General features: G+C 38.9%; 1 protein-coding gene across 1 annotated transcript in view; it reads right to left on the reverse strand.

The window, feature by feature from the left end:
* Nucleotides 1–21,786, reverse strand: part of hmga2 (high mobility group AT-hook 2) — a 28,687-nt gene that overhangs the window by 5,492 nt on the left and 1,409 nt on the right. Inside the window, exons 2-4 of the mRNA XM_056748586.1 lie at nucleotides 20,409–20,495; nucleotides 15,024–15,074; nucleotides 756–788 (exon numbers count right to left, since the gene is read on the reverse strand). Coding sequence (XP_056604564.1) covers nucleotides 756–788; nucleotides 15,024–15,074; nucleotides 20,409–20,495 — 171 coding nt within the window. The remainder of the gene's footprint in view (nucleotides 1–755; nucleotides 789–15,023; nucleotides 15,075–20,408; nucleotides 20,496–21,786) is intronic.

The following is a 21,786-nucleotide window of genomic DNA, read 5'->3' on the forward strand; positions in this document are numbered from 1 at the left end:
ACATATAAACCAACATATAGATCTTTCATGAGCACATTAAATCAGCGCGTGTACGGAGACTATACAGCCAGCTCCATTGTTAATAGGGTAAAAGAATTCTGACTAGAGAAAAAAAGGGGGCGACTCTTCAAAACTAATCCTATCTTCCAGATTGCCTATCCATCTGTGAGGGGATGAAACTGAAGATCACATAGCGCTATAGGATTGGCCCCTAAATGATCGACCGCGCATGTCTCTCTTTAACCAAGAAGTTCACCCTTCATGTACATCAGTAAATCTGTTCCTCACTTAAAGGACCATCGTGTCATTTTATGAGGCATATAGCGGTGAGGTCGCAAATTGCAACCAACGGCTCACTCCACCCCCCTTTTCGGTTCTTTCCCGAATGTGATAACACATTTACGAAACATGTTCTTCAGAGCAGTTTGTCCACTTTATGTAGATAGAAATATCTCAATCTAAGGTAATAAAAACACAACGCTGAAGACATAGTTATGTATATTATACTGCATTTCTGTAAGTAGATCTTCCAAAAAAATTACAAACTGGACCTTTAAATACATTTTTTCCCCCAAATATGAAAGAATCTTCACTATCTGTGTGTGTTGATATGATTTGGTCAGATCAATAGATGGATGCATTTTTGATACTCAACAGATATCCATTCAACCAAAAACTGTACAACGTGCATGAACATGTGCAGGATCACCTGTCATATATCAGTTTTCTATGGTGCAAGATTTTATTTAACATACCTGAGCGGGCTTTTCCTGGACCTTCTGCTGCGGCTGAAAGACAAAAAGAAACCCATTACTAGATAGCTAATACATGATTTTGTGTCACTTGTGACTGCTGTTTATTTTAATACACACACTTGTGTGCACATACAGTAAGTGTGCACAGTTCATACTGTATTATATGACTGCTCACAAAATAACAAATCAATACACCCACTGGTGACTTCCCCAGCTAAATCCCCCAGCTAAATCCCCCAGCTAAACACCTGTCTATACAGTGAATCGTATAGAATGTAAAGACGTATGTGCAACACAGCAGTGCCATCCCAGTGGCAAGTGGAGAGTATACAGTACAAAGGCCAGATTGTCCCTCCTCGCATTACATCACAAACACTAAGCGCCGCCACCCCGCAGGAAGTGCTTCTAAGACCCGAGCTTGACAGCTGAAGAGCTCTCCGCTGTTCCGAATGCCAGGCAAAAATAAAACCATGAGAGTCCCCAGTGTTTGGAACCCAACCTCCACACACACACACTTGGGATCGGCGAGAGCAGCTGGTGTGTTTTGTGCCAGCTCCGCTTGGAATGCTATCAGTCTGTAACATAGTAAATGTCAACACCGGATGGAAGCGGGTGAAGAATGGAATCGGCGATAGAGGGGAATTGTGAAAATGATGCACTCGTTCCAAATAGATATGCGTGTGTATATATAAATATTTACGATACAAAATGTATAAAAGTACAACTATGATTGTTTAATGCAGAGTAAGACAAATATGAAATGACACGGTGAAGCCTGGCATTATATTTCAAGCTTTACACTCGGCTATTGTTATTGGCTGCTAAAAGCATGCCGTATCCCTGACTGACAAGCCAACATCCCACTGTTTCCACTTGACGTCTAAACTGAGGATCAAACGCAGGGATGACTGCCTATGAATGGTTATAGATGATCTAAGACAGTTGCAGTGTGGCCTCTGAATGTCATGATGTGTTCACGAAAACCAACCACTCACTTCAACATGAGAACATGCACTTGCTTTAAAGGAAAGCACATTTTATGTATAAAGATTTTTGGTCTTATTATGAATCCATTTCCATCCTAATTCTGCAATTTCAGGCATCATATTAATCGCTTGACCGAAACATTTATAAAGGCCGAACTATTAACCATCATGCGTATTGTAAAACAAGCGATACAAGTGACAATGCATGTAAAATTCTTCTACTCGACGACGTTGAACTCGTTCCCCTACAGGCACATCTGACATCGGCTCCTCCTGCCGTCCAGCACAAAAGGAAAAATCACACCATTGTCTTTCCCAAGATTGATCTCGCTCTTTGAAGTTGTTCACACAGTAGCTGACAAACCACATCACTTCTGCAAGCTTTGCTGAGATGACCCCTGCGGCCCTGTACTGTGTATGGCTTGTACTAAAAGACCCAGACATTTGCTTCCCAAAAAGCAGGGTGAAACAGAAGCCCACCCTGTCGTCCCTGAAACTTAACACTTGACTAGAAATACACCCGCATAGGCGCTCGTCCCGCTGCCAGCTTCCCTCTGCCAATAAACACAAAACTGACCTTTTCAATAAAAATAAAAGTTAGTGTTAACAAAATATATGTCTGTATGTGCATATTCATTTTGTATTTGTAAACACATACAAATACTGTACATGCATAAATGTAGGAAAAATTAAAAAAATCATAAATGTTATGTAATTTAAATAATTGGTAAATATAAATAAATGCATCTAAATATGTCTTAAAAACATACATTACATGTATATATATTTTATGTGTTTTTAAATACAAAATGAATATGTACAGTACACAGACATTTATTATGTAAGCACAAACTTTCATTCTGGATTTACTAAACCACAGGTGTTAACTTTGTCATGTAAGAAATCAAAATGAAGCAAGAACCTTTTCTTAAATCAAGTTTGAGAACCTTAAATTCCGACTGATCGTGTTTATTATCATTTTTGTTTGAATAACAATTTATTTAAATATTATATAACATAAAACACTATTTACTTTATTTATCGATCCCAGGGGATTGCAAATACCTATGTAAAATGTATAGAATAAAGCAATGTAAGTCGCTTTGGATAAAAGCGTCTGCCAAATGCCTAAATATAATATATATATATAAATATAATATATATATATAAATCACTCCATCCAGGGTGTATCCTGCCTTGATGCCCGATGACTCCTGAGATAGGCACAGGCTCCCCGTGACCCGAGGTAGTTCGGATAAGCGGTAGAAAATGGAATGGAATGGAATATATATATAATATATATATATATATATATATATAATATATATATAATATATATATATATATATATATTAACACAAAACATTAAAGAAAAATCAAAACATTGAAATATGTTCATTGATTTTCTATTTTTACAATTTATTTTTTAATTATTTATTATTAAAATTATTATTTTGTATATTTTATTTATTATAATTTATTTGTTTATTTTATAATTGTGGATACTTCTATACATCAAGGCCCAGATATCCCAATTAGTTAATAACAGCTCATGCGTAAACGGCAGAAATAAACAGAAAATTAGAGGCATAAATAAGTGTGGTCTCGTAAAGGAAATAACTACTTAAAAACTCTGATTTATCAACTAATAGCAACATTAAGGATAAATCAAGATTAGGATCAGGCAAACATTAAGTTCTCTGCTCTTTTCCACCCGTAGGCAACACTTTTTCTTCTGTGCACCAGCTTTGCACTTTAATTGTATTGTTAATGGGATCTGGTTTTAATAGAAGAAGTCACGCTCGGTGACCAAAGGGAAACTAACTACCGTGGGATAAAAGCGAATGATCTTTGGAGGAAATTGTAGCTTTGTTGTGCGAGTTAGTAAATTGCTCAGAAGGTTTATATCTAACCATACTACCCAATTACTAGTTGACAACCATCCACTAAATGATACAAGAGATTAATTCTCCTACCGGTGAATTACAAGAACATAAAATAAATCTCTGAGCACTTTTAAGACTCCTATAGCTTTGCACAGTAGTTTGAAACAAACACTTCAGTTTTTACATACATGTTGCAAATTAGATCCCGTGTGCAAATATGACGGCTGTTAAATGCAGGAATGCCGAACCATTTGCACAGTTACATTTTAACAACCTCGCCTTTCAGCGGCTGAACTTCCAATGTAAAAAGGCATGTGTTTATAAGTGAACAGAAACTGCACTCTGAAAGGTTGTTAAGGCCATTAAATTTTTATGCCAACATGAGAACAGAGCGACTGCTCAAATATTATTTCAAGTCACGAGTCACATTCATCATTCAACGCCAAACGCGAGTCTACATTGCGGTCGGAGTGATTGACAATGTCCAGAATTGTTTAACGCCAATTAAGACCATTTTTGTATGTGCTAGTTGGTTTTGTACACACCATATTGCATTTTTAAAAAAGGATAAAAAATCTCATGCGCCTTCTTAGATATCTAAATAACTGTGAACGACCCTTGCTTTTCTCAATGAAGTGATAGAACCTGGAATTGCCCAATTCTAGTGTTATGGATGTGGATTTTTTTGTCAAAACCTGAAATATAAACTCTTAGAGAATGCATTTATTAACCATAAATTTCAAATTCTGTTTATAGTTTCTTAAACCCCTGTTGATAGAGATAGATGCTCATGTTTTCTAAAGAGGGAAATAAATGGATGCGCCAAAACAGACAACATACTTTGTGCATTTTAGTTCAATCCTGCAAACCAGAGCAATTCTACCCAAAAAAACGGAGAACAAAAAATAACTGTTAAATTTTCAATTTCCTGAGCCCATTTATGAGGAATATGGATCGTAATGGATGTGACAATTCTGAAAGCGTCATTTTCCTGACTATGGAAAATCATTCTTAAAAAAGCTTTAAGAGACCTCACATGGGTATTTAAACCATCAAATACTGACATCTGAGCTATCCACTACGATGCAAAACTTTGGTAAAAACTTATTTTTTCATGGTTAGGTTGACCTTTGCATTGAATTGCCCTATGACACAAATAAGTTAAAGTACATTTCCAAGATCTTAAAACAGTTAAATAAAAATGTATTGCGCAAATGGCAATAAAAGTTGAATAAAATTATCATCAAAACGCTTTATATGACAAACTCAAGAATGCTTTGTGAAATAATAACACTGAATCATACAATCCTAGTTCAGTAGTGTGAAATGGAAGAAGTGATTTATTTCAACTAAATCAATTGTTTATGAATGAAAAACGTGAACGAATGTGCTAAGATAAGCTAATATCTACCGCTTTTGCTTTTATGTTGTTTTTGTGCTAAACAGACTCAGAACGCATTTTCTTTCAAATGTAAAAAAAACAGCAGGGAGGTTTATCTTCAAAAACATTTGCATTTAAGTTCAAGATAACATAGACAGTAACACGAGTTAGGAATAACATGAGGGTGAGTACATTTTATTTAAGGTGAGCTGTCCCTTTAACACTACCCTGCCAACTGGCCATGAAATTCATTGCTTGCCACAACCCGCCACACTGGAAACAAGCGCTACTGTGATTTATTTTCCAGCCTACAGTGTTACGCATGCCTTGAAACAAGGAAAACGGAGACATCCATCGTGCTCAGGAATGATAAGATCAACGGACATCATCTCCAAAATAAAAAATGGCAAAAGGAAACAAAAGAATGTGACTTCCTTCATTTCTTTTCATTTTCAGATCCCCGTTAAATCATACTTTCGCAAAAAACACTTGACACAATTTCTCTTTGCGACCTCTCTTTTTTTAGTAAGGCCTTAAAATAATAAGGCGAGCACATCCAATTCATTTTTTTTGATTGACAAATAACTTTTGCGGACCCAGTTAACACAATTGTGTAATAAAGCCTGTTCATCAAAAATGATGATAGATTTTAGAGGATGTTGCATTATGAGTCAAACATAAGCAAACAACCAACCGAATCCGTTCTTGCTCTCATTTTAAACAGCTGAACTTTCAGAAGACAAAATGACGTTCTGAATCTTTTCCATCTAAAAAGCAACAAGACCACATCCCATTTTCAAGCACAAAGAATAAGTCTGAAAACCTTCCCTCTGAAGTGTTCGATCATCTGTGTTAAATTCGACAGTGCTCACTCAACAAAGAATGTTTCTGGGCAAAAGGTGATGCATGTGGCTGCAAAATCACGTTTTTATCTCATCCTGCTGTAAATGGAGAGACGTTCTTTGAAATCTCTTGATTATTGGAAAGACTTTCGGTAATGCTTTACCCAATCCTTCATTCGTTGAATATAAGAGATTATGTAATGGCTGTAAGTCAGCCTCTGGCACAGGTACCTGGAGGCAAAAGCTGAAAGCATGCAGCTGCATGTTTGAGCCGCTCCAGGACAGAGCGTGCTGAAACAGAGCAAAGCCAAGCGGCTACAGTAGGAGTGGAAGACTCCTGCTCTTAGAACCTGGCACGACTTACCAAAACCGCTCTCAGTGCCAAGAGTCATTTACTCAAAGCTTACACTGTAGGGAACCCCTCCTTCCCTCTTACAAGAATCTGCAATGATATTTTTGTCTCCCTCTCTCATTCATGGCTCCTGAAGTCTTTGTACTGATGGCAAAACATTGAGGTTATTGTTTTAAACTTGATGGGTTTGTATAAACAAGCATGTCATGTTGGCGCATTTGCAATGCTTTTGTCTTTTTAGCTTCATTATTAACACAATAATTGGAATAAATGAATAACTAATCTCTTGCACGACTTTTACATTGATGGTGGTGTCGAAACGGATGCAGCACAAAAACGGTACTTCTTAACTCCGCCCACTTCTATTCAAATGACTCAGACGTATTTTTGATGAACATTTATAGGAGGAATTAAGACTCCCTGAAATGTTCGATCTGACCAAGACTACGCCAAAAATGTTTCAGGGTTGGAGCCAATTCATTACTTCTCACACTAGGTCAGGTACCTCAAAGAAAGTCAACTCTGTTGTGAGTTTCTACAAGATTTCTGTCATATCCGTCTATAATTTGGTCATCTGTGGAATGGATATTCTGAAAAATGTCTCTGTGGTTTTGTGTCCATGCGATGGAGTACAGTGGGGCCCAAAGTGTTTGGTTACCAACGTTCTTCAAAATATCTTTTTTGTGTTCTGTTGTTTTCATTTTGGGGTGAACTATCCCTTTAACACTTCTACTCAACCGCGAGGCAGATAAGGAGATTGTGGGGAACAACATCAGGTATCAGATAAAGTGACGATAGACGATCTTAGTTGCATTTCCAATGCTCAAATATATAACAGGAAAACTACGTCTACTAGAGTTGAAACCTAAAAATCGATGTATTGTGTTAAAATCCATTACACACAATTCCTCCATTTTCCTCAGAAAATCAACACCGATGTGTTAAAAGATTCCCATCGAAGCCTACTGATGTCTGAACACTCAAGAAGAACATTTCATGTGAAAGCCCAAATCTGTACTGTTCCCGAGACACTTAACCATGGTTCAGACCCATTAGACCCTTTCCTGCCCATAAGCCATATTCATTTTACCTGGCCGCCCGGTGAAATAAAGGGGGGAAAGTCTAGAGCGACGGAATGCATCTCACATTAGCTTTTAACTCAAACCGCTAACACATGTTTTGCGTTTGTTAAAAAACCTTACTTGAACATAGTCTCCTTAGGGCTGCTGACAGAAATTCCACAAAGACAGGAAACATAAAAAAACACTGGTGCTTGATTTGATGAGGCAAACTTATCCAAGGACTCCCTCACTAGAGGCAGACCCCACAGACGAGCCACCCAGTAACTGCACGCCTCTCCGCCCCCTTCGCTCCCGTGAATAAAGGCCACATGTTCTGTTAACCTGGAGGTGGAAGTGGGGAAAACAAGCCAGACATCTCCAGGGTACAGGGCCACAGCGCTGGCTTTGTGATCTCTCTTGGAATGCTTCCACTAGTTCGGCCGATCCTGAAAAGATTCCAGGTCCGAGAGCACCCCCCCAACACACATCTCTTCTCGGGCTCCGAATCAACCACACTTCCCGACCAAACAGTGCTATGAATGCCACCTATCAGAGCCCGGCTAAATCCCGCGATTAGGGGGAATTTGCCGAAGGGGCCTTTGTAGAAGAGAAAAATGTCTGCCAGAGCGAGGAATGTGGAAAATTCCTGGCAGGACAAGCAGCCTTTTGTTGGGTTTTTTCTTTGGAGGGGAGGGGGTGTTCTGAAGGGAAAGAAAAGCGCAGACAAATTGGATCTGCTCCGTTCAGGAGCCTCCGCTGTTTGATGTGAAATCAGTTCCCAGAGTTTCTCAAAGAAAAAGAGAAAGGGATTGGATCCAGCACTGTAATTCATGTTACTTCAGTTCCACACCAACTTTCCTGTCCAGGTTTTCTAATGTTGAGGGTCTTTAAGTTTGGGAACTGGGTCAATACAACAGTTGTTCTATTGGGACATTTCACAGACTACAAATATAGATTTATATTTCTCGAAGTTTATTCAACTGAACATTCCAACTTAATAAAATGCATAGTGTTACAAAACAGTCTCGTTCACACACATTTATATGCATTTAACACAAAAAAAAATTGTGTTTGTAGGCACAAAATCTGACTGTGCCTGTGGTTCCATCCAAGCATTACTTTTACAGTTATGCATTTGACAGATTCCTGTCTCGACGGACCTTTGCCGATCCCGCTCCCCCATCTCCACCCAACTCTTTCCTGTCACCCCTCTTACTGTGCAATCCCATTAAAGGCATAAAAAGCCCCTAAAACAAACCTTCAAAAAACTATTTTCTAAACAAGTGCCTGATCATCTGTAGTAAAACATTGATGTTTGCATATTGCTTTACTTATTTTCATGAGAATTTGAAACATTAAACTCAACAGTTTGATACTTTCTTGTAGCAATGCCAAGGCCATGGGTTCCATATAGTGAATGAACAATCTCATTCACTTTTGATAAAAGCATCTGCCCAATGTATAAAATGTAATAATGCATTTCTGCATATCTTCAGCCCCGTTTGCCCAAAAGCAAAAAAGGTGAGTGAGTGCAGACATACAGAGAAAAACACGTTTCCAGCCCTCTATGAGAATGGCTAAACCATGTGGCCATTGTATGATAAGGGTCTCGGCTTGACAAGGTGTCCCCATCAATAACATACCACTTCTTTAAACACTAACGTTTTGATTTCCTGACCCATCACTCAATTTAATCGCAACCTGTGTGAAAACTTTGCCAAAACACAACCAAAGCCGAACTCAGGAAATCTGTTTGAAAACACCCGACATGTCTAAAATAGATCCACAAACCATGTTGTTTTGATATTATTTATTTTCCCCATTGCGCTTTTCATCCATTAACTTCCTTTGTCTGTCACATTCTCATCTCTGGAGCACCTATCGAGGCAGCTGTTATGGTCACTGGCTCAGAGCAAAGTGAATAAAAAAAGCTTCCAGAGGCTGGAACGAGAAGGGGGGCTAGCGAGAGAAGCGGGGAAAGGGGTCACAGGGGTGACTGGTGGAAATCCGTTGAGGTGGTCCCAGCAAACTCCTAGAGCCACGAATTGAGTACACTCCCCTATTGGCAGGAATTCAGGTTCACGGGCCTCAGTTACAGAGATGGGATTAGGAGGGGGGGGGGCTCTGAGAATGTGGAGAAAGAGGTAGAGATGTCCAATCTTTCTCTCACATTGTATCTATCTTGCACAGACATCCAAGTGTGAGACAGGAGAGGCTCCAAGCCACAGCGTAAACTACGCTTCTGCAACTCTCGACCAAGCTTTTTTAAAGCTGCCCTCTAAACTTTTGCAGCACGTCACCATCGAACTATGTTATAAGAGAGTCTTTCCAGATGAAATCAGAACTGTGAAAAGTTTTTTGAACATGATGTGCAAACGAGACTTTTGTTGTTGTTTTTTTTACAACCCACAAGACCTTCCAATTATTTAGATTGGCAAACGGCAACATTGAGAGAGTGTGAGACACATGCATCACGTCCGTGTATTTAAAACGAAAATTGTACTTTTGTAATGTCAGGTATTTCTAAATATAAAAGCTGATAAGAAAAATGTATAGACAAAAAAGTAGGTGTTCAATATAAAAAATGAATGTGTTAACCATCAGCCCTTTTTCCCCCAATGTCATCCAAACAAGAAAGTTGTTTAGGCAGAGCGAGTTTGCGATGAAAGATTATGAAAACAAATACATACCGCAAATAAATATATACTTTTAATAACACACACTGTAAACAATGAGCATTTCAGTCCCATTTAGTTTCCAATACTATACAAGGTGGAAACACTTTAAAAAATGAGAGAAAAAAAATCTGGAAAATTCATTTCTAAAGATATTTACCTTTGTTTTCTGAAAACTATAATAAAATGTAAGTTAATTAAATAATTAATATTATTATTAATTAAAATTGTATATGTGTTATAAAATGTAAAAAAAATAATAAAATAATTGACTTATGATATAATCATTTAAATAAACTAAATCAAGTAAGTTTATGCTTAAACAAGTAAGGAATTTTTTTTTAATCCTTAAATTCTTAATTCAAGAATATTTTTCCTTATTGTATGTATAAACATACTCAATTTTTTTTTTAAATTTAATATCTTAAGTGTCTTTTCTTGTTAAATAAATGCATCTTGATTTCAGTTTTTTTAGATAATGTATTTGTACTGCAAAACCAGATAAAAATACCAAGAAGTTTATTTTTTACACTACACGCTGCTTTTCATTCAGGACAGAACTTCAGCTGACTGACTACTCTCCTGTCTAGGATGCCTGGGGGGCCAAGTTTAGTATTTTGCCCTTGAGGTTTGCGAAGGCTATAAAAAGGTTTTGATGTTTGACACCAAATTCCCATCACAATACCCTCCTCCTCCCTCCTCACACATGCACGCATTAAAAAAGGAAAGGAGGGGAAAAAAGAGAGAAAAATCTTTTCACACTTTGGCAGCAGCTGAGGGTTTTCCGAGCCTCCCCACCAGATCGAGACTTGGATGTCTCCCAATCACGGCCCTCATTCCCCCTCCGAACGCCGCCTGCCTCCACTCTTCCCTGCCAGACTCTCTCTCCCGTTTCCCTCAGCTCTGATTCCGCTCCTTACCACCTGACAACACTGTCTGTCCTCTAGCCAAAAGCAGCACATCCTTGTGTGAGATGATGGAAGTTCTCCCCTCTTCTGCTCTTTCTTGCCCCTTCACTTATTCATTTCTTCATTTCCTCGAGGTGACGGGGAGGATCCAGAGACGCTGTTCTGAAGTTTGTGCCTCCATCAAAATGCTCTCAAAAATGTTGGTTCAAGTGAACTTTGCTCAAGACCGACTGGTCAAGTAGAAATCAACTTCTCAATTTCAGATTAGTGTTGTCCATAATTTATCACCGTGTAGATGATGCAACCATGGTTTGAGACTGACATGTTTGTTCAATTTTAGTTCAAGCATTAAAAAGGGTCGTGGGATGGTTTAAGATCCAATAAACGCTGGTGAAACCAGGAGGTGAAGGGAACCATCAGGGAAAAGAATTAGGAATCAAGATGTTGTCATCAACCTCAGATCACAGGAATTATTGGCGAAAGAAACTCTTGCCTATATCATTTCTGTGCATGTGACATCCCTTACGGGTCGAAACCATGGGTAGTAAACCTATCTGCATTCCCATTTTCCACGTGGCAACTAACAGTAAAGTGAGTGAGCGCTTGAATGTTGCTGACAGATGAGAAGGTGTACAGAGAGCACAAAAAGCAAAACTTCTCCCTTCGATTTGGTCTCGCTCGCTCAGAGAATCAAACACGCAAACTCTGTGGACACTCGCCAGTTGGCACTATAAAAGGGGAACTGCAGTGCACAACTGAATAATCTTAGCTGGACAGAGATAGCCCGTTCCGACATTCCCCCTCCCACTCCAAAACACAGTGTGGCTTGTCCGCTTGGCACGGAATACTCCGTCCATCTCCGCACCTGTGCAGGAGGAGCACCCGGAAAAGGAAGAGGGGGTCAATAAATCAGTCTTTTGGCTGCCGCAGCAAAACTAGCAGATAACGTTCCGCCCGGCGTGGAGGATCCGCAGAATTCTCTCCCTAGCAGGACTTCCTGTTGGCCTGATTTATAAATAACAAAAGGAACAGCAGAAACGAGTATTGAAATGTTAGAATGCAATTCTACACCCAATGAATGGAGTTATTTATACTTCAAGATCCTCTTTTCGGAACCTGTCCGTCATAACTTTGGACCATAACCTAAAACAAAAGGTCATTGAGTCAATGCCAATACGTCTTTTGTTTAAGATGCGATTTGTGGCCGAGCAACTGGTGTAACACACAAACACACAACAATGAATTCCTTTTGTATACGCATTACTGATAGAGAAATCAACAGCTCAAGGTCTTTATTACGTTTTATCACTTTTGGGAGGACAGTTTTCTTGTAGCAGACTAGAATCTTCACGTATCAGCTTTGCCACCTGTGAAATGTTTTTACGAACTGTTGGATTTCCCATCTTGAACCACAAAGCCCAATTATCTCAACAGGTCTTTGCCTACAGATATAATCACAAAGTTAACATCCACAGAAGGATAAATCACAAATAGAGTTTTTCAGATTTTTACGTGAGCTCTTTAATTTGTCAAGACTCGCGCTTTCATATGCTCTTATTAAAAGGATACACTTAAACAATCCACCTTCCATTATTAACCATTTAGAGCAATGGTGATGCTGGCTGGGGTGGGGGCAAAGGAAAACATTCCAACAGCCCCTTATAGCCAAAAAGGATATGCTATAATTAGTTCCAGGAGGACGAGCGGTGGCTGAATGAAGAACACTGACTTGTTTATTCAGAAGAGGTAATGCAAAGTTCTTGTCGACAAAGTTATTCGTGGAGACCGCCATGCGACCAATGTGAACGTCTTCACTATGCCACCATGCGTGACATGCTAAACAGATCACAAGCCAAACACAATGACCCATACAAGAGTACAGAGGGTTGCAGACGAACACGTTTCCTATTGCTCATTCATAAAATGTTTTCTGCCTCTACCTTCTTTGGCTGAAACCAATAAACTCTGGCATACTGGTGATTCAAATCAAAGCACATCTCTCCGCTTTCCATCTCTGACTCATACTCATTCATACACTTGGCAACAAGTTCATCTCGGACTCATTCAAAGGATGTCATGCCACCGTGCCCACTCCACATTCAGGATATTTGTAGTATGACTACAGTCTGATGAATTCCCTTTAACCACAAGCTTGGGACACGATCAATGAATGTCTTCAGGCGGCCGTTAAAATATCTTTACTTTTTTAACTCTGTCCAATAAGGTGACTGTCCTTGCACAGTTTAGCTCAAACATTTGTCAAACAGTCCCGTGTGTGATTTAAGCAATTCAGAACACCTTGGTCATTTCTATTTGTATTTCACCAAATAAATTTTAAAATAATCCTCTAAGCACTGGATTCACACCAAACGCAAAATTAAGAGTTAGGCGCAAGTGAATTACATACAAAGTCAATGCAAAGACGCATATAGATGTGAACTCGCGGTAGGCGGTACAAAATGACTTAAAAAGGTTAAAAATATTCACGCGAATATAACAAACTATTCCTATTCGTGAAGTCTTTTAACCTTTACCTTTGCCACATAATGTCATACTTTTCAAAATAAAAGCCTGCTACTTGATGTATTCAACAATGACGACCAATATTTACTTTTATAGCTATATTTCTTTAAGCGCTCAACTCTTATTTTCATTTTCTGTTTACCAGGTCTACTTAGCATCTACAACGCATATTACCCCATTATCTATTTGTTTAAGACTAAAGGACATCAATGTGTGGGTGGATGAAGGGAGTGTGTGTGTATTTGTGTGTGGGAGCAATGTACAGCGTGGGAGTGTGTAACTGCATCACGCAGGCATCATGAAAGCACTGCCGAATGCACCTTGGGCATCGGTACAAAAAGAAATAGGCCAATAAATGTAAACTTTTATCAGCGCAGTCCAAAGAGCTCCTCCGCAGCTGAAACCCGCGTCCTGACTCAAAATCTCTCACATACCACGGTGCTTTATCATTTAAACAGATACTGCCGTGTCACATTCTATCCTTGTATGTGGTGCATCTACCTCTTCAGATTTCACTTCTGCAATGCATTTCAATGCAAATTATTGATTTTAAATAGAATAAAACGTGTTCAATCTCAGCCTAAGAAACGAGTAAAAAGCAAAAGTGATTTATTACACAAGAGCCAACAATATAAGCTATACTGCAAAAATCGGTGCTCATCCATACGCTGCAGGTTTTAATCCGGCTTGCAACATTTCCCAATTTTTCTATTGTTTTCATCAGGTCCTGTCCTATCCTTTACTGTTCACTCATAGCTACAATTGTATGGCATGGCGAGTGAAAGCTGAAGTTCCTAATGTTAGCTAAGGGTCTTAGCTGAGATGTGAAGGTAAAGGGTGTTTTGGAACGGCTTGGCTCACATGTGACTCAAATCGCATTCCTGGATGATAGAGTCAAATGGGTCACGTTTTCCTCCAATACAAATGCACTTTTTCTGAACAAATCATTTCGGCTTGTGCTTCCAAGCCACCCCCCACAACACCATAATGAAATAAATTACATTGGAGGATGCAAAAAATTCATAGAAAAACTACAAGCATTCTTAAAACATCAAGTTAATTCAATCACAAATCTTTCAAGCTAATGTGTGTTCAGGGGCCTAGGAATGCTTTGCTTTTCCTCTCTGCCTGGGAAAAATCCATAAGGACACAAGAGTCGGCATGCCACAAAGAGATTATTCCTTCTATATCTGCCTTTAGTTATCCTGGTGGCATTTTTGACTGCCTGCGGCTTCACTTCCCCGGCTATCAATCAAATGTGCCACTTGCAGGCTGATAAACGCGGAAAACTCCAGGTTATCAGAGGACGCATTGAATTAAACCAGAATGCAAACATTTGCACAATCTCCTCCTTCATTTGCAGAATGGCAAGAGCGATTAAGTAAAAACCGGATCAAGTGAAAAGTGGTAATTGTGTGGATACTGAATTTCCAGTGGATTCATTTTTCAGTCATTACTGAACATTGAGGTATTTTATGAAGCATTATTTTGTAGAAAACGCACTTATACACAGCATTTTAACTCATGGCAGAACTAAACTACTCTGCACATAGTCATAACTTTTTAAGATTATATTACATTGTCAAGCATTTGTAGACAAAATACCTGTATTACAAGTATATAATATTATTATAATTAATGTAATCAAACTCACCCATTTCCTGGGTCTTCCTCTGGGTCTTTTCTCCCCTGTGGTCTCAGCTTTCTGCAAATGCCAAATATAAAAAATGAGCATCTATGCTTTCAAGCCAACATTTCAGTCACACATTTAGTACATATTTGTTTGTTTTCATATACATGGGCACAGAAGGTGAGGTTGAAATGCTGGTGCTACATTTCCTTTAATTCTCAAAGGAAATTGTGACGGGTCTGTAACGTATATTCTGCCCTCCAACAATGAACTGTCTACATCGCTCGAGTTCCTGGTCTGTGTAGCGTAATATTTCACTTGGGGAATTTTATGCCATTCAAGTGTAAAAAAGAGCTGCTATATCAGCAAAAGCACCCAGATAAGAGCGAGATAAGAAGACATTTAGGGCTTTATATCACAGCAGATCCAGAACGTGCTTCAAATTTGAGTACCTGGGATGTGATATTTTTCTGAAACGTTGAAAATCGGACCCAAAAGAAATGCATGCATGTATCACAAATGAAGATGATAGTGATCTGTAATGCCAAGCTCCATGAAGTACAATAAGACATACTTTCAGTTTCATTTTACAAAAAACAGCTCAAACATTCATTAAAAATATAATAGTCTAAAAACAACAGGAGTAAATGAATTTGTATAACGTTTCAACTTTACTTAATATACTTGGCAGACACCTTTTTCCTGAATCAGCTTCCAGCATTTAAGCTGCTCCAAAATGACTAAATGAGCTTGTGAACACAGGTATTCCTAAATAGTGCTCAAGCACTAAATAAAACTTGTCAACGTCTTGTCTAACTATCCAACACAAGAAAACCATCAAACCCAAAACAGAAGTATATAGAGTTTCCTATATTTGATTAAGAATTCCACACAGATGTTTTGTGTTGTTTGGGCAACGACTTGCCCTCCCACCACCTCTGAAATCGCAACTGACATACTTTGACAGGTGGAAGCGGGATTATTTTCCCCGTGGGCTCGCTCGACGGTGCCCTATCGCCACCGTCCATCACAATTAACAAGACAAGACGTGCCTTCATTATTTATAGGATATAAAGTTTTCTTCTGCCTGTGAGTATTTGTCACGCGGAGCCCTGAAGGAAACCTTACTCAAATCATCAAACATCTATGAATTCTGAGAATGACCTAGGAAGGGTGGGTGTCAAAGGTATCATGTTATTTAACCGGGTACAACCAAATGAGCAAGATGCAAATCTGAGCCTACTATGGTAGTCAATGGTGGCCAAGAACGGTTCGGTTACAACCATTCTTCCATATATCTTTCTCTGTTCATCGGAACAAAGAAATGTATACAGATTTGAAACAACTCGAGGGTGAGTAAAAGTTGACAGTGAACTGTCCCTTTAAGGAACAATTAGGTAAAATAAGAGTTATTTATTAATAGTACGGTCCAATAGATAGATGTGCAACTCTCCTTTAAGACCAAAAAGATCATGTGATTTTATTATTTATGCGCCAGAGGGAATAAACTCTATTCTTGTATTCTGAATGTAGATATTGGTGTTGTGTATGATGTGTTCGGCCCTCTTCGGAGCCAGACATTGTCAAGGCTCACATTACCACCTCTTCAACAAGCACAGTTTGTTTTGAATACCCCAAGGACGCTTCACCATTCTGCGCAAGCAAGATAAAAACAGAGAGATGCAATTCTCGCCACAGCCAGGACCTGTGAGAACACAGCGGCATCTCTGGATCCAGAAACCAAATGTTATTAGTAGGCAGTTCAGAGTGGATTTTAAATGCTTTAAAAATCTAGCATTGAATATTATGGTACATGACTGGACCATTGGCTTAAAAAAATATGCTTGTCATTAGAAATTATGCATATCTGAAACGTCTGCTGCTGGGTCTGTTTCTAAGACAATTCAGACTTTTATCACTTTGTACACCTTGCATATGTGGAATAAAATAAATATTATTATTAGCTTTACTTTTACTTTGTCAACGATACTTTTTGCTTCTGTGCAAAGTGACATGACTTAAAAAGTGACAGAACCGATAGAACAAAATGGCGAAATCATGTTAGCCCATTTTGGTTTTAACTACTCCACATCATTTATTTTTGTAAAACACTGGTCAAATATGTATTCTAGAGTCTTAGACCTTTCCAAGGATATGTAGTTTATTATGATTGGCTTAGATTTTAGTTGCGAAATATTAACATAAACCTAAAATATTGGAACAGTGACAATAAAAGGGTTAAAGGGATCATTCACCCAAAGATGAATATTCTGTGATCATTTGCTCAGATTATTCCAAACCTTAACCAAATTTCTTTCTTCTGCTTAACACAACCGAAGATAGTTAGAAGAATGTCAGTAACCAACTCCAATGGTATTTATTTTTCCTACTAAAGCTGTAAATAGCGGATGAGATCTGTTTGATTACGGACATTCTTCCAAATATCTTTCTTTGTGTTTAGCAGAATATTATATAGTCTGTATTTGAACCCGGGTCCCTATTTGTGAAGCATACTATAGCACTAGACTATCCTATCTTACTACTTAGTAGTAAAAAGTGCTTTTCGGATCACGTCTTATTTCACCTAGTGCACAAAGACCTGTAACATTACAGAACGATCATAGTTCTTTGTCTTGAAATAAGATTATTTGGCTAACGTTGCAGTACACTGACATGCATGTTATCAAAGACACAATGTCTTTAACCTTAATCTCTCCGTCTCTCTGTGTCTTTATTCCTTGCCTGCCAATCAGTGTCTCTGGGCCCTCGGTCTTCAGATGGGGATGCTGCATTTTTAATCAGCAGCTTTAATGGTCTGCAAGCTGACACCCTGATCAATTAATCATGTTTGTGTTTGCATGTCTCATCCAGCCAAGTCCACGACATGCACGCGCCTGGATGCTCTCTGTCCTCGTCGACACAGAGACATGTGTGTGAGCTCGGCAATGAGACCATCCCTCATTAGAGGGAGGAGTGGTCTCGCCCATGCTAAACTGACTTTTGCGAATGAAGGGTTTAAAATTAGCCCCTGGGTGCCCAGTATCGAGTTCCAACAATGACTTGTGAATGGAAAATATTTCACTGAATGATCTGAGTGGGGCGGAAACTGGTCAGGTTATACGTGTTGACAGACACAACTGTGTAAGTTGTAAGTGAGGTATATCCTGGCCTGTTTAGCTTATTTTAGCCTGGATTGTTCATTTGATACCGTTTCTGTGGGTTGCGTTGTGCAACTGAAGACTGACAATAGCGGAATCTATAATGCATTCAATGACGTTATTAAAACCGGCTTGACTGACTGCTACATTTTCCCAAATTAGAGTTTTGCTGTACGATCTCTTAACAAAATCATGGCATTTTAATAGTCGTTTTATATGCAGACCTAGAATAGCGTAAGAGACCACTCCAAAATGTTTTCAGTTCTTCTGAATGAACTATTTCTAGGAACATTTTTAAGGAAAAAAAATGTTTTTGGTTGCATTTATTTGCACAAAATTGAAGCGCAACAATTTTGCAGATCTCGCAAACTTCCAAAAAATACACATTCATGTTTAAACAAGAAAATATTATTGTTTGTTCAGTAAATGTAGTTTAGGATCAGTTTAAAAAGAAAATATGATGCATTAAGCCTGATTTTTTTCACTACTTTAATGCGTCTTTGCATTCTCTCAGTCTTTACATTGCTGTTGTCGTTCCTGAGGTTGGTTTTTGTATATATTTATATGAATATATAGAGAGAGCGAGAAATAGCATATTTGTCCCTGTAAATAAATTCCAATATAAAATGTAAAAAACATTTTATAATTCTTGTGAACTAAGTACTTTACAATGTATTTTTTGTCTAAAAATAAGACTTTTCAATACAAAAGAATGTATTTTTCTGGTGTCCAAGCAAACACAAGATTAGAGAAAAGCACACTTTTGAATAAGGTACTAAGGTAAAACATGAATACAATAAGGTAATCTCACTGCTATCTTACAGAGACAGAAGAAAGAGAAGATCAAGAAATCTTTAAGAAATCCTCACTTGCAGACCAGCAGGTTTAAATGAAACAATTAAAACGTTTTTATCCGGCTCTGTTTGTAATACCAATTGCAGCATTAGTCTGTCTTGCATTCTGCAAAGCGGACTTCGAAACTCTGTTTCGATCATAAAGTAGTGGAAGACTCTAAAAGATGACTGAATCTGGGTGGAAGAGCAAACCCTGTGAAAGTGTTTCTGGTGTGAGCGCCTTGGCGTTTTGACTGCTTTCATCTTCGAAGATTTATCAATCCGACGCATATCATAACAATGCCAAACGAGATGAAACAGGACTACGCTGGCAGAAGAGTGCTCAGGCTTTTCAAAGCAGGCCCGTGACTGTTTACAGCGGTACATTAGCGCGAAAGAGAGCGGGCCGTTATTAACACGGACTAAATCCGCAAATACACAGCACGGCTCAACCCCGATAGCTCAGAGAAGAGAATTACATAGTAATGCTTTTAAACCCAAACGCACTGACAGTTGGCAGGGATCGGGAGAGGGGACTTCCCACAAACATATGCCAGACTAGACCACACACACAAGCGAGGAAGAAATGTTAATGACTTCATCAAGAAACGCTCTTCAGAACAGCCCCTCTTTAAAGGCATTCCCAATACATAAACAGAATTCTGCAATTAGAAATGTTGACCGTCACATTGCTGCGATTTGCTTTTCTGTTTGCACGAAGGAATGGGAACAGAGTTCGTTTGGCAATATGTAACAGAACGTGCTCTATATTCCCTGCGTGGAGTATACAGATGCACAAATGTGTGTGTGGCTACATGTTTGTGGTTCTCTCACATGCACGTGGTAATTTGCCTAAGGGGAGACCAAGGGAGAGAGAGAGAGTATTTATGTATTTGAGCGTGTGTATGTAAGCGTGTTGAACCCAGCGCTACTTTAAGGTGTGTGTCACCACCCGACCCAAATACTGGAGCTTAGTTTTTACTTCTGTGATGAAACGACGTTTACAGAGAGAGGCATTCCCTGTACATACATTATATACACACACTCGCCCCCGGATGTTGACAAATTTCTAATGCGTCTTAATGTTCCTGACACATTCCTGATAAATGATTCATGAGAAACAGCAAGAAGCAGTTTCAACATTTATTCCAGTTAATATTCATGCTACTGTGAAGTGGTGCTTAAAAAACAGCGCATACAATAAAAAAGACACAGAGAGATGGATGGACAGATACAAAGATACGTCGTCATATTTATGGCACACATGTATGAAACCCAGCCCTCCTGAGATTCAGTGAGATGGCGATATTAATATCATGAATATAAAAGTATGTTTTCTATGCTTGTGTTTTTAGTCATGTTCCAGTAGTGAGGCGTGTCTGTAAGCGTGTGCAAGTACGTTTGTGACTGGATCTCACCTTCTGCGCTGCTTTGGAGGGGCCCTTGTTTTTGCTTCCTTTGGGGCGACCCCTCGGCCGTTTGGGGACAGGCTCTCCTGTGGGCTCCTGAGGAGGAAAGGAGGTGAACGCAGGCCATGAGCACAGGAAACAAAACCAGGCCCCTCTTAACAAGCTTATTTAGGGGCCCCAAAAAACACTTCCACACTTCTTTTAAATGTACGTAGGGTGGATTACACCGTATAACAAAACATCGAATACTGATATGAAATATAGATACTTTTTGAAGTTTGCACAAAACACTCTTTTAAACGAAACCATAAGCAAAAATGCCGTTATTGTTTGTTTTGTTTAAGGACAGTGACACCTGCAGTTACCTTACTAGAGCACCCGTGTGAACTGAAAACATCTACAAAAAATAACCTCGAGGCCCTTCAAAGTACTCCCATGGCTAAGAAGAGTACTTGGTTGAGTACTTTCGATGAAATTTCTCCATTTTAAATGTGGCGTTCAAGTGTTCAATTGGACCCACTGTACAACCTTCATTCCTTAACCCCCCCAACTCGCTCGCAAAAGGACGGGGTCCCTTTCAACTGTGGACATTTACTGGTGGTCTCCCATTCACTCTGTGTTTCATGAGTCAAGACCAAAGGAACGGACAAAGGTTGCGTCTATGTGTGTGCGCACGGGAACACGAATGTTTAAATGCAACATTCTTTCACAGACAACCATCACAACAATTGAAGCAGAACATCTGTAATATACGTACAAACACACAGTGCAACGAAAATGTATAGGTTTTTTATATCCCTTGACTATATATAGCCCGTGTTAATATTAAGGCTGGTTGTAAATTGTTTTATTATTTATATTCGCCAGTGTAATGAAAAAGCACCCTGCCTCTACTAACACCTAATTACAACAGCTGCTCGTTTTACTACACGCCTATATATAGTATTGTGGCAGGAAATACCGGGGTAATAATCACGTGATGTTGACGTCCTTAGTACAACGAATATCCAACCTTCACCATCTCTAAGAGAAATGTACAAAAAAAGACATCTCAGAAACATCGTATTTGTTTTTCAATCAGAACTTCATTCCGATTAATGCCAAACGCGTAAATGTTTTACACGCAACTTTGTGACATTCCCACAAGGCCAACTATTCAATAGGAGAACCAGTTATCGGGTAAATTTATTTTTAACCCCACTCGCGACCTCTCTTCCTAATGGACACTTGCAATTAGATGTATTGTCGTGACTCATTCGTGAATTACTTGTGATACTGAATCACATCCTCTAGGCATAAACACTCGAAAGTAAGTATTTTGAAGGATGTGGCCGTGACTAAACAGCAAGATGTTCCGTGACATATTTCGATTGCATACGTGTTGTTA

The sequence above is a fragment of the Triplophysa dalaica genome, chromosome 5 (assembly GCF_015846415.1).
Source record: "Triplophysa dalaica isolate WHDGS20190420 chromosome 5, ASM1584641v1, whole genome shotgun sequence".
Classification (NCBI taxonomy): Eukaryota; Metazoa; Chordata; class Actinopteri; order Cypriniformes; family Nemacheilidae; genus Triplophysa; species Triplophysa dalaica.